General features: G+C 40.5%; 1 protein-coding gene across 5 annotated transcripts in view; it reads left to right on the top strand.

The window, feature by feature from the left end:
• The window catches only part of LYRM4 (LYR motif containing 4), a 129,191-nt gene that overhangs the window by 80,461 nt on the left and 33,428 nt on the right, over positions 1 to 15,302 (top strand). Inside the window, exon 3 of one of the 5 annotated variants that reach the window (XM_019490473.2) lies at positions 7,482 to 7,681. The exons of the other annotated variants lie outside the window; for them this stretch is intronic. Coding sequence (XP_019346018.2) covers positions 7,482 to 7,681 — 200 coding nt within the window. The remainder of the gene's footprint in view (positions 1 to 7,481; positions 7,682 to 15,302) is intronic. 5 annotated transcript variants of the gene reach the window in all.

The following is a 15,302-nucleotide window of genomic DNA, read 5'->3' as shown; positions in this document are numbered from 1 at the left end:
TTATCATCAAATGATGTTGCCATAGGTCTGGGAATATTGTATTAAATTAATTTTAATCTGCTGGTCCAGAGCCAAAAACTGAATTTTAACACGCCTGGTAGTGTTTACCAAACCTATAATTATAGCATTGTTTTGTTTGCTTAGTATCTCTGCAGCTGAGTAATAGTCTTAAAATGCAGCAATCTTCCTTGCTGTTTTAAGGTAGATCAAATTACAGACTTTAACAGCGTTCCTTACTGGACGTTTAAATGTTTTCATATTGTACTGGGAAAAACTGAACACAATTACCTGAGTTCTGTTCCCCTCCCTCCTAATCACTGTACATCAGTAGACCATCTCTCGCACACCATTTCAAAACATTGCATCATTGGCATATGTTAGTGTTTAAATAAAAACATTTTAACCCTGTTTAATTAGACTAAAAATATTTAACACCTCTTTGCCTGTGTGACAAGAACATTTCTCACCTGTTCCAGCACAATATTTTTGAAAGGGTGTTTTGTTTGCTTTTCGATGGAAGAAAATAATCTGTCCACAGGTAGCTCTAAAATACTTGTTGTAGATACTACTATTTTAGTATTTCTTTGATTTTTCCTTCTTCCTTAGCATTTAGCTGAGACTGTATGTATTACTTTGCCAACCTTGAAGGGCATGTTGTACCCAAAATCTTGTCTAACATCTCTCCTACGTACGTATACAGTTAGTCCAATAAAAGGTATAACAAAAAAGCCTTCCCTCTCTAAAACAAGTGGTGAATTTTTAAGGTCCACCACTGCATTGAATGTGGGAGGTTGAGTTACTAAGGGACTGTGGTATATATCAGCCTGTAGTATAGATGTGTGTGAAAACAGCTTGTATCAACTGTTACATTTACAAAACTTCTTGGGGGCTATTAATTGCTTCAAGTTAGAAAAATAAAACTAAAGGTTATTTGACACATTTTTAGGACAAATAAAACTCAGCATCATCGGGAAAATGCATACATGACCTATGGAATGTTCTGCTGCATCCACCAAAACAGCAGAAGGCACCATGCTCGAAAGCTAGATTTTTGCAGTATTGCAGAAAACCACCCTTAGCCTCTGTTTATTAGTTCTGAATTTACCTGCCATTCAGATTGAGTTCTCTTCTTATGGGGCAGCGTAGAAATGAAGAATTAATCAGTGTTCATATACCTTACATAAACATTTCAATCTTCTTTAATTCCTCTCTTTCTTCTGATTAAGTAGATCGGTCCTTCAGCAATGCAGAATTATTCAGAGATGAATCTCACTTTAGTATGTGTCCTTTGGAATTTTAATTCTCAGTTTGTGCTCACTCCTTCTCTTTATCTCTCAACTGGATGCATTATTTCAGATAAGCAGACAAGGTTCTTTGGATATTTCAGATAAATATTCTTCTGAATAATGATATCCTCCGTATTTGTCCTCCGATTTGCTCTAACTGCTCTTCATTTTGTTCATCAGCTGAGCAGCAAAAATCAGAAAGAATATTACATTAGCAAGTAGAGTAAGCATCTACTTCACTTCACATGTGAATAGAAAATGATATTAGGGATTACTTTCAATCATGCTGATTTCCTAAGGGAAATCTGTGAACTTTTCCTCTCTCAATCCTTTCTGGAGGGCTCATAGCTAAAATATTCCCCTTTGCTCTCACATTTGTTTTTCCTACACTTGCAATATGCCAATGTCGGGTTTGAGTCTGATTCTAAATAGAGCATTCCTTGTATCTAAGTCCCATGTAAGTACCTACATTAATGATTTGGACAGTAGGATTGTGTGCATGCTTAGCAAATTTGTGGATAATACAAAGTTGGGTGGAGATACAGAGACTCTGAAGTTTAGGACTAGGATCCAGAATGACCTAGATAAACTGGAGAAATAGTCTGCAATCAGTCAGATGAGATTCAACAAGGACAAGTGCGAAGTCCTGCAATAACTATGTGCACAAATACAAACTGGGGAAGGATTGGCTAGGTTGCAGTCCTGCAGAGAAGGACCTGGTGGTTACAGTGCACCAATAGTACTCAACACTTTTGGCTGATGGGCCAGATGGGCAGTACCCAAGCTGTCTGCAGGCCACATCTGGCAGGTGCTTCCCTTCTGGGAAAGTGGTTGCAGCAGGGCAGCATCTGGCCACATGGAAGGGGGCAAGGAGCATTCTGGCTCAAATCTAGCCATGTTGGCGGGAGAAGGGAGGGCATGTGGCTTAACCCCCATGAGGGCAAGGAGGTGTGGCTTGACCTCATCCAGCTGTGGGGTTAGAGGGAGAAGGCATGACCTGGCCCTACATCAGTGGTGCCCAACCTTTTTAAGTAGGAGATCACTTTTGGCATTTAAAAGCAACCAAAGATCTAGCGTACCCTGCTGCTGCCACCCTCCTCCCCTCCCCCCCTCCAGCCCCCTGTCCAGCAGATAAATCTGTAAGGCGGGAAGTGGGCGGGGAGGGGCAGATCAAGGCAGAGGGAGAAAAAATTGTTTGGGGGCACGCATCCCCAGCAGGTAAGTCCTACCCATCCAGGGCCCCACTCAACTTGCAGCTCAACCTGCTCCACTCAACCCATCTGGGGCCCCACTCAACTTGAGGCACTGTCCCTCACCGTGGGGGCCTCGATCTAGCCCCTGTCCCTTCCTTCCCCCACAGACTGTCGTGCTGGGCAGGGGCACTTGCATGCATGCAGGCACTCGCCTCCCCCTTTCCCCCCCACTTCAGCCTCAGATCGACTCCAAGAGGCTCTGAGATCTACCAGTAGATTGAGGTCTGCTGGTTAGTAACCATTGCCCTACATGTTTCACAGGACTTGGGGTTTGGGATTTTGGAACTGGCATGGTTGGCTGTATTTATTCCCACTGCTCCCCTGCTATCAGACTTCCTGATCTATGGGGATCCCCTCAGGCCAGATACCTTTGGTGCCACAAGCTGCATTTGGCCTGCATGCTGTAGGCAATAAACAGAATACGAGGCAACAGTGTACACGTTACCAAAAAAAACCAAACCAAAAACCCCCAGAAAAACCTATCATACTGGGTTGTATTAGCAGGAGCATCACTTATAAATCAAGGGAAATTATTCTTCTGCTCTGCTCTGCTCTGCATTGCACTTGAGACCTCAGCTGCAGTACTGTGTCCAGTTTTGCACCTCACACTTGAAGACAGATGTAGACAGATTAGAAAGCATCAAAATGGTTTGAGGCCTGAACAACATGGTGTATGAGGAAAGGCTGAAAGAACTAGGATCATTTAGTCTGGAGAAGTGAAGAGTGAAGGGCAATTTGATAACAGGCTTCAGATACCTAAAAGGCAATTATAAAGATAACAGAAATAGACTTGTCTCTGTAGAGGACAGGACTAGGAGCAATGGCCTCAAACTGCAGCATAGGAAATTTAAAATGGAGATTAGGAAGAACTTTCTGACTGTGAGAGTGATCAACCCCATTGTATGTTAGAGAGTGGAACAAGCTAGTCAGGGAAATTGTGGAATTCCCATCCCTAGAAATTTTCAGGAGCAGATTACATATCCACTTGACTCTATTTTAGTCAGGAATAATCATGCCTTAAACAGGGGGCTGGACTAGATGACCTCATGTGGTCTCTTCCAACCCTACTTTCCTACGATCCCGTGGTCGCATCATTCAAGTACATCCCTATCTGTTTTTCCTCTATCATTCCTCACTAAGTGTGATAGGAGAGCCCAGTTAGGGGACTGGGGCATAAAGAGACAAGATGAGCATAATGAATTTATGCTGCTTCCTTTCCACGGGCTAGGTGGCAGTCCTGCAGAGAAGACTTTTCAGAGATAAGTCAGGTGTCTCTTCAAGGCACTGCATTGTGTCGTGTGCATGTACCAGTGATTTTATGCACAATCAGAAAGTAATTTGTAGCAGAGCAGGGATTTGAACTGTAATCTCATGGGTTCCAGGATAGCACTCTAACCTTTAAATATGTTTCCTCCTGGGTCCCCTTTACTGTTAGAGGGAAAACCATTAGATGGGTCAGGAGGCTGGCTGAAGAGCATCCCCCTGCCAGAAGGCTTTCTAAGACTGTGTACATGGCAGTTGTGTGCTTGCCAACATGATAGTTCAGCTGTCAGTATTTGTGACACTGCTGATACATTTAATTGGTGTGTTGGTATTAACAAACGTGTAATGGCATAAAGCGCAGAGAATTTCATTACGGCTTTGGCAAACCTGTATTGAAAGGAAAAGCAGCACAGATGGCTGAAAATAGCAGTAAAATATTCCATTACATGGCTGCAAAAATCATTAGACAGAAGTTAAAGAGCTGTTATTAATGCATCAGATTCACTTGGGGAGTTATGTTTCTGTAATGCGCACTAAAACAATGATATTTTGGTTTTTATTTTTAAACAACTGTTGCCAAATACAAACATACATTTCTGTAGTTATGAAATGGATTTATCGGAAATAAAGAGGATGCAGACCACGTTCCTGTATTTATTGTCAGTGCCTTTTATTTTTCTTTTGCTGACTGAATGCAGTAAGCAAGCAACAACACTGCTGTTATCTTTAGCTATCCCTGACAAAGTGCAGTCTTGTCAGTATTATGAAGTTATCTCAAAGCCATCATGTTGTTTTGGAGTTTACCGTGAGCCCAATGGGAGAGTCCAGCAAACCAAAATGCACTTTGTCCCACTTTGGGGAAAAAATGAGAGAAATGTATACAAAAGAACTAGCTAAATACATTTTATATTTCATAGATGCTCTTTGAACCTCTTTTCATACTGTAAGAATCATGAGGATGTTTTAAGCATTCACTATTTCTGAACAGAAACAGAAGCACCCTGCATTTTGTCTACAGAATATAGGGGGTGGAAATTAATGCACTATGTGGCAGAGTTCCACAATGGCAATCAGCCCTGAGTTTGTGATCCCATTACTTCTCTGGAATGCTAACAAAATCCTTTACCAGCATCATCAGAATAATACAGGGTCATTTATTGATTGTTACTCTCAGTGAAGAGCTGCAGTCTTATTGATTCATCTACTGTTTACAACTGCCCTTACTCATTAGGACTCTCCTTATTTGTTTGATTGTGATGGGATTTGTTTATTTTGTAGTTTGTTTCTTTGCTCTTCAAAGCCAAAGGTGTAAACAGATGCTGATTCTTAAATCTGAAATTTTCCATGTGTATTCAGTCCTTTTAAGCTGGGTTTTTTCTAGGCACTTGGCTGCTTTTGAACATTAGGTAGGCAACTTGCCTAAAACCACTTCAGTTCAAGGTGGACAGAAAGTCTGAGCTAAACAAGACTGTTTGCGCAATTCCATTTTGTATTGGCTTTTTTTCATCTATAAAACTTAACCAAAAATGAAGTAAGCATATAAAAAAAATCCATAAACAGAGATTGGTCCTACTGCAATCAATGGGCATTTTACTGATAACTTCAGTGGGAACAGGATTTGGTCTCTCAGCTGTTTTTTTCATTTGGAGTTCAATGAGATGGTTATCTTGTAAAAAAGCAAATTATTTTGCTATTAAAGAAAGACAAAATTGTAAATTAAGGGCTTAGCAGGGCTAAAACACCACTGATAACCCATTTTATTTATCCTATTAAGCACTGCTTACCCACATGCTTACACAGGTGAAGTTTGTTGCTGCTTTGGTTTTTCATTAGAACTAAGGAATTTTGAAGAAAGCATCATCAACATAATACATTTGTCGAGTCTGAGAACCAGAAGTTAGGGGACGGAAATGAACTAAAATGCCTTTTTGAGCACATTAGGGCAAGAGAACAGAGATGTCTACTATTTGAAAACACTGTTTTTTTTCACCCTGAAAAAAAATCTTAAAATGAGAATTGAAAGAGTTTGTTAATGAGCTGTATAGCAGTGAATAGTGCCCCTGTAGAAGTCTAATGGTGAAATAAATAGCGCTTCCATCAAAAGCTTTCTTGTACTCTGTAGATTTCAGTCTGTGTATTTCGGGCAGGTGCATTTTCCTAAGCATTCTAAAAAAGGGCATGTGAGTAGCAGTCTTAAAAAAAAAAAATAAAAAAAAAATTAACCAGCCATCACTTGTGATCAAGGAAGACATCTGATCTTCTGCAGTACTCTGGAGTACACTTAAGTGTTGATTCTTTCTCAGCAAGTTTTAAATAAATATCATGTTTAATACATGAACTTTGAAATTTCAGAATAATTGCACCTAAGACGTTCTGTCACCTTTTTAACTTTCTGTTGCTTGTTTCTACAAAAAGTAAATGCTTCCTCATCCACTTCTGTTTTTTGCATCTTTAGAAAGTAACTTCAGCAACTTGAACGTAACTTTGCACTTTTCAGACAGTGTCGATCGAGACTGCTAATAGGGAATGTATTATTCTCAATTTATAGTTACTATTAGGTCATTTTCAAATAGATGTTTGTAGTTATCAAGTCATTTGTCATTTTAAAACTATTTTTATGCTCAGATATCTAACAATAACAAGTGTGAAAATTATAACCATTTAGTAAGATCTTACCAAATTAGTTACCGCATATTAGCTAACACAATGTTAACACCTTTTTTCCCTAGTTATGACAAGCACTTGTAATGCACTGGTGAGTTTAAATTTCTGTGGAAGTGTGTACATGAAGCACTTCAGTATTTCTTTAAATATGTGATACTTGAAATGGCTGTGGTTCGGATAAATGTCGTATCAAATTTTCATAGTTTTGTTTTTCAGTAATTATAATGGCAATCACCAGTTTAACTGTCATTTTGGACTGTTTAAGACTAATAGATGTCACATCTGAATGAAACAAATGTAAAAGAGTAGTGTTAGAGTCTGAAAAAAGAATGCACATTATCACAGTAACGATTCCAGATTATGGATTTCCTCAATATGCTGCTCCTCTGTTTCCACAAACAAAGTTTTATGTCCTGATGCATTTCAAATTGCATCATTAATTTTCAGTGTTGATTAGCGGTTTTCACATTTACTAGGTATTTGGAAAGATATAAGATCCATGTAGCAAATTCCATTTCTTTAAGTATTGTGAACTAGAAAAAAAGAAGCTGTTCCGGTGAATTTTCTAGAGAATTACATTATCAAATGTTCTACCCATCTTCCAAAATAATTTAGGCTCCAGAAAACTTAAATCTTTTGTACTAAATCATACTTCTGCTCATGCTCATCTCCGAAGAACAACAGATTACATCATCTAGCAACATTATTTTTTCCCAATCATCAGTGATTCCATGTTCTCATTACCTTCTCTTTCAAACAATTAAGTGGCATACCAAGGGCTTTGGTGTTCTTGACACTTCCTTTTACATTTTTAGGATAGATGAAGTTTACGGATTATAATTAGGATACAGTGTTCTCTGTATTTAAAAAATTCAAATGTTTATAGAAATGCTTCAGGGCAATGTAGAAATTATTTTAAAAATGCATGGAATTCTTATTTTGTGAGGTGCAAGAGTCATCAAACCTTTATATAGAATGGAATACAGTTTATATCATCCGTGCATATGCTCCACAGATGAGCTGCAATCAAAAAGAAAAAGATGACTTTGTAACGGCATTAAATGAAACTCTATCAGTTATTCTTTCTAATGAAAGGACCATCCTGGTAGTGGATGTGAATACATATATCAGCAGATATTGTGGAGAGTTCAATAAAGTCCGCAGGAGGTGTGGATATGGACAAAAGAATGGAGGAGATACCTCGCTACAGCATTCGTAAGTCCCTCATCCAACATTGATAAACACATTTTTCCAGAAAAAGGGCAGCCAGCAATCACCACAAAAAGCACTTGTCATAATAGGTCTATAATACTTCTAGTCATGATAGCTATCAGAGAAGTGAAATTTTATAAAGTAATGTCTAATGAGAGTATTGTGATGCAATATCATGTTCTGGTAGCTGACTTTGGGTTACTACTGAAGGATAAAGTAAAGAAAGTAAATACTGGGGAAAATGTAATGATGGAAGATAAATCATGACAATTAGCTAGCCCTTTGTGGCTAATTCACCTTGTGGTCTTATGGTGATAATCTCAATGCAAATACTCTGGGTTAAAAGTTGTATGTGTAGTTGCTAAGGAAATGTTGGGTGAAACTAAAATCATTAGGAAAACAAGGTGGGAAATCTGGTGGGGAAATACTGAGGTTTAAAGAGCAACAAGAAAAGAGAGAGTAGTATTCAGTAAGTGGACAAAAAGTGGATACAGCAGCTTACATGGAAAAGAAAATGGTTACAAAATGGCAGTAGCAAAAGTAAAAGTAGTACTAAATTACTTGTATGAGAAACTGAATAGTAGAAAAGGTAAAAACGATACATAGGTTGGCTAAAAACTGATATGCAAAAAAACAAACAAACCCAAGAATGTTGATAATGATGTCCTCAATGTTGTTAGAGATAAGCTTCTTCTAGATCAGGTGTTAATCTTCTTTGTGCATGCTTGAAAGCAATATTTTGAGAATGTATTAAACAAATTTCCCCAAGAACCTGTCACATTCGTGGACCTTATACATAAAGATGAAATTCCAGCAGTTAATAAGAATGAAATTGAAAGCCAACTAAATAAACTGAGAAATGGAAAAGCAACAGGGCCACTTGCCATAGTAGTGGAAGTTTTTGAAGAATTTAGAGATGCATTTAAGTCATGGCTACTTGAATCAATCCTGAAAATTACACAGAAATTAAAGATTCCAGAGGAGTGGGATTAAGATACAGTATTGCCCATCTTTAAACAGAATAGAGGTAAATATAAATTGAAAATTTATGAAGAAACTGTTTGAATTTAGGTTCAGAAGCAACATAGAGATCAGTAGTAATTAGTTTGCCTTTAGCAAGGGAAAGAGTACAATAGATCTTATGTTCATCCTCAGAATCCTTCGAGACGAATGCAGAGAGAAAAATAAACTGTTAAATGTGGTCTTTATACATGTAGAAAAAGCATTTGACAAAGTTTCAAGAGAAGTTCTGAGTGAACTCTGAGGTAAAACACACACACACACACACACACGTACGTGTGTGTGTGTGTGTACATATAAATACACATGCACACATATTTGAAGTGTTCATCAGACTAATAAAAGATGTATAATTGTCAAACTTCTGCAAATGTCAGAACAAGAGCCAGTAATATAATAACTTTTTAAGTCAAAGTATGCATCTTGGCTCTGCACTCGGTCCACTTCTCTATTATGTTGGTGGTTGTCCTCAGCTAGGAAGTTAAGAGACACACAACGTGGAATCTTATATTTGCAGATGCCCTTGTGATATGAAGACTGACTTTTTTTTTAGAAGTGCAAGAATTTTATAGAATAACAGATTGTGGTTGAGAGCAAGGGCAGATTGGAACTGGTATAAAAAGATGAAGAACAATTATAAAGCAGGGAATAGATTTTTTTAGAAAAGGTTGTCAATTTACAAGATGACCTCAGGCTCCAATACATAATGGGGGAGGGGGAGGAAAAACAGAATTCAAGACTCTTGATTTTTCTGGCTTTAGCAGTTTTTTCTTCTGAAGTATTAAGGTAACAGTAACATGATCTTGTCCTTTTTTTTCTCAATTACTGTCTTTCTTGGTCAGAAATGTCAGGTGTTCAAAAACTAAAATCTATGTCTATTTCCTGCATGTGCCTTTTAAGGACAGGAATAAAATTCACAGCACTTCTGCAGAGATGGATTTCTACTGAAAAATGTGATTCAGAGCCCAGTAAACAACAATCCACATAAACAAGTGTTCTGTCTTTTGTAAGAGGCAGTCTTTAAGCATAACAAGAGCAAAGATCATTGTATTGTCTATCAAGTTAGTAAAGCATGAAGACTCAACACCAAAATTATCCTCTCAAACACCAAAATTATCCTTAAAAGTGCATTTTACCTCTCATTTCTTGTAATTGTAGTAATGTTTTGCTATTTGTTACATACATAAAAGATGCATTCTTTCCCTTTAGGATTAGATTAACTCATTCTGTTAGGAATCTATTCATTTCACTTCCAAAAATAAATTAGAGCAGCTCCAAAAATTTGCTGCCTCCTGTAATACAGGCACAGTCTTTTCCAAGCAGGTGTACATGGTACCATATTTATAACCCATCAACAGCATTATATCATTTGTATTTGAAATGGTAGAATGTCAGATAGGCCTTTCAAAAGGAACGCTACAAGTTAAAAGTCTCAATAGCCACATCATAAGAGCTTCAGTTAAAAAATCAATGAAAGAAAAATGTTTTAAAATTTCCATGATGAGTGGGAAAAATCTAACACTTACTTTGTAAAATTATTAAACACTTCTGTCCATTCTACAAAACTAGAATCCATGATTGCAATGCTACGATCTTTGCTATAGTCTTTAGAACTGAAACTATAAATATTTAATAAGCTAGAGTATATTCTTGAGCAGTCTGTTCATTGTTGTTTAGATGCTGATGATAACTATTGGATGTTGAACTACAAAATTTGGTTTGCTTTTCCTTCAACTATGCAAGATAGAGTAAACCACAGAAAATTCAAGGGGTAACAAGACACGGTTTAAAGGATCTTAGAGAGCTATCACTATTATGTGAGAACGGGGGGCAGATTTAAGAGTGGTGCAGTGCAGGTCCCATATCAGCCAGGGCAAGCGCTGTATGTAGTGAGGGTCACAGACCGGCTGGAGCAGGCACCATATACAGAGCAGGTTCCAAACCGGTCAGAGGGGGTGCAGCATGGGTTCTAGAATGGCTGGGGCATGTGCCACATGCAGCACATCCTGGGCTCTCTGCATAGGGCCAGTTTGGTGCATGCTGCATACAGAATGTGGGACAACTCTGAAACCAAGGGAAAGCACCAACAGATAGGGCTCTGCAGGTCAGATCCAGCCCACAGGCCATATCTTTGACACCCCTGCACTTCTGGGATAATACCTAGATGAATTAATTCTCCTGATTAGTACTAATGTTAGCATTTGTAAATGGCTATGCAGTCATCTCATGGAAAATGTTACGAAAGTAAAAAGTGTTGCTGTTTGTTTCCTTGGTGCAAAATGGATAATTTCTGCATTTTATGCTTTGTTTTCTGTTTAGTAGTGATTTTGACTTGTTAACAAAAGCATGATGAAAACACAAAATCTAATTACAAGATGCTAGTACCCACATTGTATATTTTACTAAAACACAAAAGCTTTTGACAGAACTGTAGAAAGCAAGCACTAGTACTTGCTTTTACATCTATTAACTACAGTCTACGAGACCACTAAAAACTTAGATTATTAAATTCCAGCTGATAGAGATTTTGTTTTTAATGGCAAATAATCAAAGTTGTCTCAACTTGGCATCTCAGGTAATATTCTCTAATTTGTAAAACATTGCTTCACACTTGCTCATGGAAATAAGCTGCCTGCTTTGACAGGTGCTGTAGGGAAAATCTGCAAGTTTTATGAGGCAAAATTCTGCTGACAAGTGATGCAGTTGCTCAGTTCTTTTTGGCCAAATGTTTTAAATGTGGATCCCCATGACCCCCTCTACACATCAGTTATACCAAGATTAGCATGCTAATTGTGGCATAAATGGCAAGGGTGCTACACATGCACCCAATTAAGGGAGTCATAAAATGGCAAACCAGGCATAAAAAAAATGTTCAACAAATAACAGAACATTTTTATGGCTGTTTTTGTCTAATGGTTTAAATTGAACAAGTGGCATGTCTGCATACTGGGGCTCTCAAGGGCAGGTGCATGACAATCAGATGATTGTTGAAATCAGCCCTGGATAGTCCCAGTCTTCAACTGACCTGCCAGCAGTATTCTTGGCCCTCGCCTGGGGCAGCCCTGGTCTCCGATGGGTATGGAGTTGGCCCAGGACCAGTGCTGCTAATCAGCTGATTGTCATCCCCAACCGATGTTCAATCTGGAGGTGTTTGAACCACAGCTGCCTGGGCTGGGGCCGACAATCAACTGACTGGTGGCACTGGCCCCCACGTCAGTCCCTGTTCTCCAACTGGAGCCCAGGACTGTGCTGGTTGGGGCAGGTGGGATGGGATCAGATGCTACGGGTGGGGGTAGACAGGAACCTCTGCTGCCCCATGCCTGACAGCGGCAATCATCTAATTTTCAGTCCTGACCCAGACATCTCTGGGTTGAACATCTCCCACTGAATGCCCCATGGTGTAACAGCTTGCATTCCTGCTCACTTTCTGTACAGTGGTTCCTAATTTATGTCAACATGCAGAGTTACTAGGACAAAAGCTGTAACCAATACTGAATGTTTTAGGAAAACAAATAACCTTTCACCTTCACTTATGTGCTGTTTGTGGTTGTCTGCTACACTGTTCTCAGTCTGTATCAGTTTGCTGTACATATCCTGACTCGGGGACGAAAATATGGTTTTGATCAGCAGTAACTAAAAGTAGCTCATGAATGTTGACTGCATTCTTATCAATGTCAAGCAGTCCTGACTGTCTAAAAGATGCTTTTTGTTTACATGAACGCATTCAAGTTTTCTACCAGAAAGTCTGAGAAGAACAGTTATAACTTTTTAATTTCCCATACATGCACACTATTGGTAGGAAAGGTCAGTTAGTCATAAAGTTTAATAAAAAAGCTTGTTATAAAATGCTTCAGAATCTTCTGATTAAAGGTGGTGTAACAGAACTGAAAACTATTTTTTCCCCAAACTAAGGATTTTTTTAATGTTCTGGTTAGCAAACTATTAATTTCTACAGTACCCAGTCTATAAGAATAGATGATCTAGTGCTAAGTGAAAGTCAACACCAAGTTAGTCTTGGTAGCTTCCTTAAACGTCACTTTTTATTCAGATCCATTGATTTTTATAACAAGCTATTGTATTATATATGCATATAGTTTGCTGCCTCGTTAATTTTGTGCATTTACATATCCTGTATATTAATGTCATGAAGTCTGCTATAGCAGAAACACAAATCATTGTTCACTGGTCAACAGCAGCCCTATCAAATACAAGCAGCAGGTTGCATCCATTCAAATACAGTCATTAGGAGCTAGAGAGAGAATTAGCATTCTAAATGACTCCATTGCTAGGCGCAGAACAAACCCTTAGGTGTCATCTGAACACAGGAGCAAGTTCTTACAGGTCCAGCTTTCATAACTCACTTTCACAATGTAGTAAATGAAGAAAAGGGAAGAAAGTACACTTAAGAAAAGGAAGAAAAAGGAAAAGAAACCCTTGAAATAGCTTGACAGAAGTGTTTGATAGTGTCACATTGTTGTCCTGCACTGACTTCAACTGCTGCTTCTAGGAAACCTGTCTGCTGGCCAACGTTCATGCCAAAACCTTAAACAGAAATAAACCTCCAGTTCAACTTCATCACTGTTCATAGCATTGGTGGCCCTAATGGAGATGAGCCACTGAGTGCCATTGGTGTTCTTTACATCTAGTCACATGACCATTAAGGAAGGTCCTGTCCACATGATGTTTAAAATTGCAACACCTGCTAGTTTCATTTATCTCAGGCCCTTCACCTTCAGTGTTTCTAAAATGAGGGGGACTGAATCAGTGTTACAACTAGTGGGACATTTTCAGAAATGTTTCTTAAGTATAGGCAGGATTCAGCCACTATTTTGCATGCATCATTTATAACAGCACTCCTCCACATTCTATGAAAATCCCACTCTTAAACTATCATTCGTTCGCAGAATTCAGTTCTTATTTTCTTTATCATGTTGATGGCTAAAATCAGTGTATATTTTTTAAAGATTTCTTTTGATTTTTATCAGTTTAGATTTTTAATATTGCACAAAATTAGAGGTGTTGGGGGGGGCAGACAATGTAGTTATGACAGCATGGCTATTTATAAAATCACTAGGAGTGCACCAGTAACGAGTTTTTTGGCAAGGGCAGATGCAGGCTGTCCACTGCGGGCTTGGGGCTCTCTGCCCTGATGCCTTTGCCCTGGGAGCCACGTGCTAGCCGCATGTCCTGTGCCTATCCAGTGGTGGGAGGCACAATTCACCACCACCACCGCTGCTGGATAGGCAGAGGACACGTGGCCAGTGTGCAGCTTCTGGGACAATGTACAGGGGAGAGCCCTGAGCCCACAGCAGGCATCCTGCCTGCCTCTGCCCTTGCCCCACACACAAATCCCTGGGGGCACACAGGAGCGGGGAGCTGCCTCCCCATCTCCCACTCCTGTGCCCCCTGGATGAGCTGCCTGCTCCCTGCCCCAGCCCTGGGCCCCATTCACTACTTTGGCTGAGCAGCACCCCCATCCCCTGTCCCTCTCCGTCCCTCGCTGTGGGGACTTCAATCTGCTCCTCCCTCGTGCCCCTTCCTCCCCCTCCCCCCCCCACTTACCTGCAAGGTGCTATTTTCCACACTGCATTCCTGGCCATGTGCATGCTACGTCTGCGCACATGCATATGATATCCAGGGCCCTGGCCACAAGGCACATTATATTTATTGGTACATTATCAGCTATACTGGCCAAAAAAATGCCAATAGCTGATAATGTTAATTTTCTTTTTATCGGTGCCAATTCAATATGGCACCAATGTATTGATGCACCTCTAAAAATTGCATGTTAATATATATAAAAGTAAATATCCATAAATCAGTAAAGCATACCTGCTTTAAATCATTCTGTTCATTTATCAGGAAAGAGCCTGGCGGGCAGGGCCAGAAGAGGAGGGCAACGGCTGCCCAGCCTGGGGAGGGAAGCAGCTCCCTGTTCCTGCAGCCCTTTAAGGGGCAAGCCCTGATGGCAGGCATCAGCAGAGAGTCAGCTTGGCCCCTTGGCAGCCACAGTCTCCTGCCCCTCCTAGCAGCAAGGGGGCAGCACTTGGGCACCCGAGGTACCCCTGCACACCCTGCACAGGAGTGGAGAGAGGCAGCATGCTCAGGGCAGGGTGCATGGGGGTGCTCTGGGGCCTAGCTGCTACACCCATGCTGCCTGGAGGAGTGGGAGGCCATGGTCATCGAAGCTGGGCCACACCGGGCTGACCCTCCACTGGTGCCCACCAAGTGGGACTTGCCCTCTAAGCAACTGCAGGGCGCTACTTTATGCCTGGGCTGGGCAGCTGCTGTCTCTCCCTGTGTTCCCAGAGCTCCTGCCTGGCCTAGTCCCTGCATGATCCAGGCAAGGACCAAATTCCTGCCATGCTCTGATCTCACAGGGGCTGACCTGCACTCGCTGAGAGTTTGGTGCCCCATCCCCAGCTGGGGCCTGGGCAGAGTGAGGGACCAATGGCACTGGGCTCCCGGCTGCCAACATCCCAGCCCCTCCAACCCGCCTCACAGCATAGCTCTATCAGCACAGCCCCTAACTCCTGCAGCAGCTGCCTGAGCCACTGCCAGAGGAGTAGTGCATGGGCAGTTCAGCTAGGGCTCCCCCTACCCC

The sequence above is a fragment of the Alligator mississippiensis genome, chromosome 3 (assembly GCF_030867095.1).
Source record: "Alligator mississippiensis isolate rAllMis1 chromosome 3, rAllMis1, whole genome shotgun sequence".
Lineage (NCBI taxonomy): Eukaryota > Metazoa > Chordata > Crocodylia > Alligatoridae > Alligator > Alligator mississippiensis.
The sequence above is the reverse complement of the archived record's forward strand: the minus strand, read 5'-3'. Positions and strand labels throughout refer to the sequence as shown.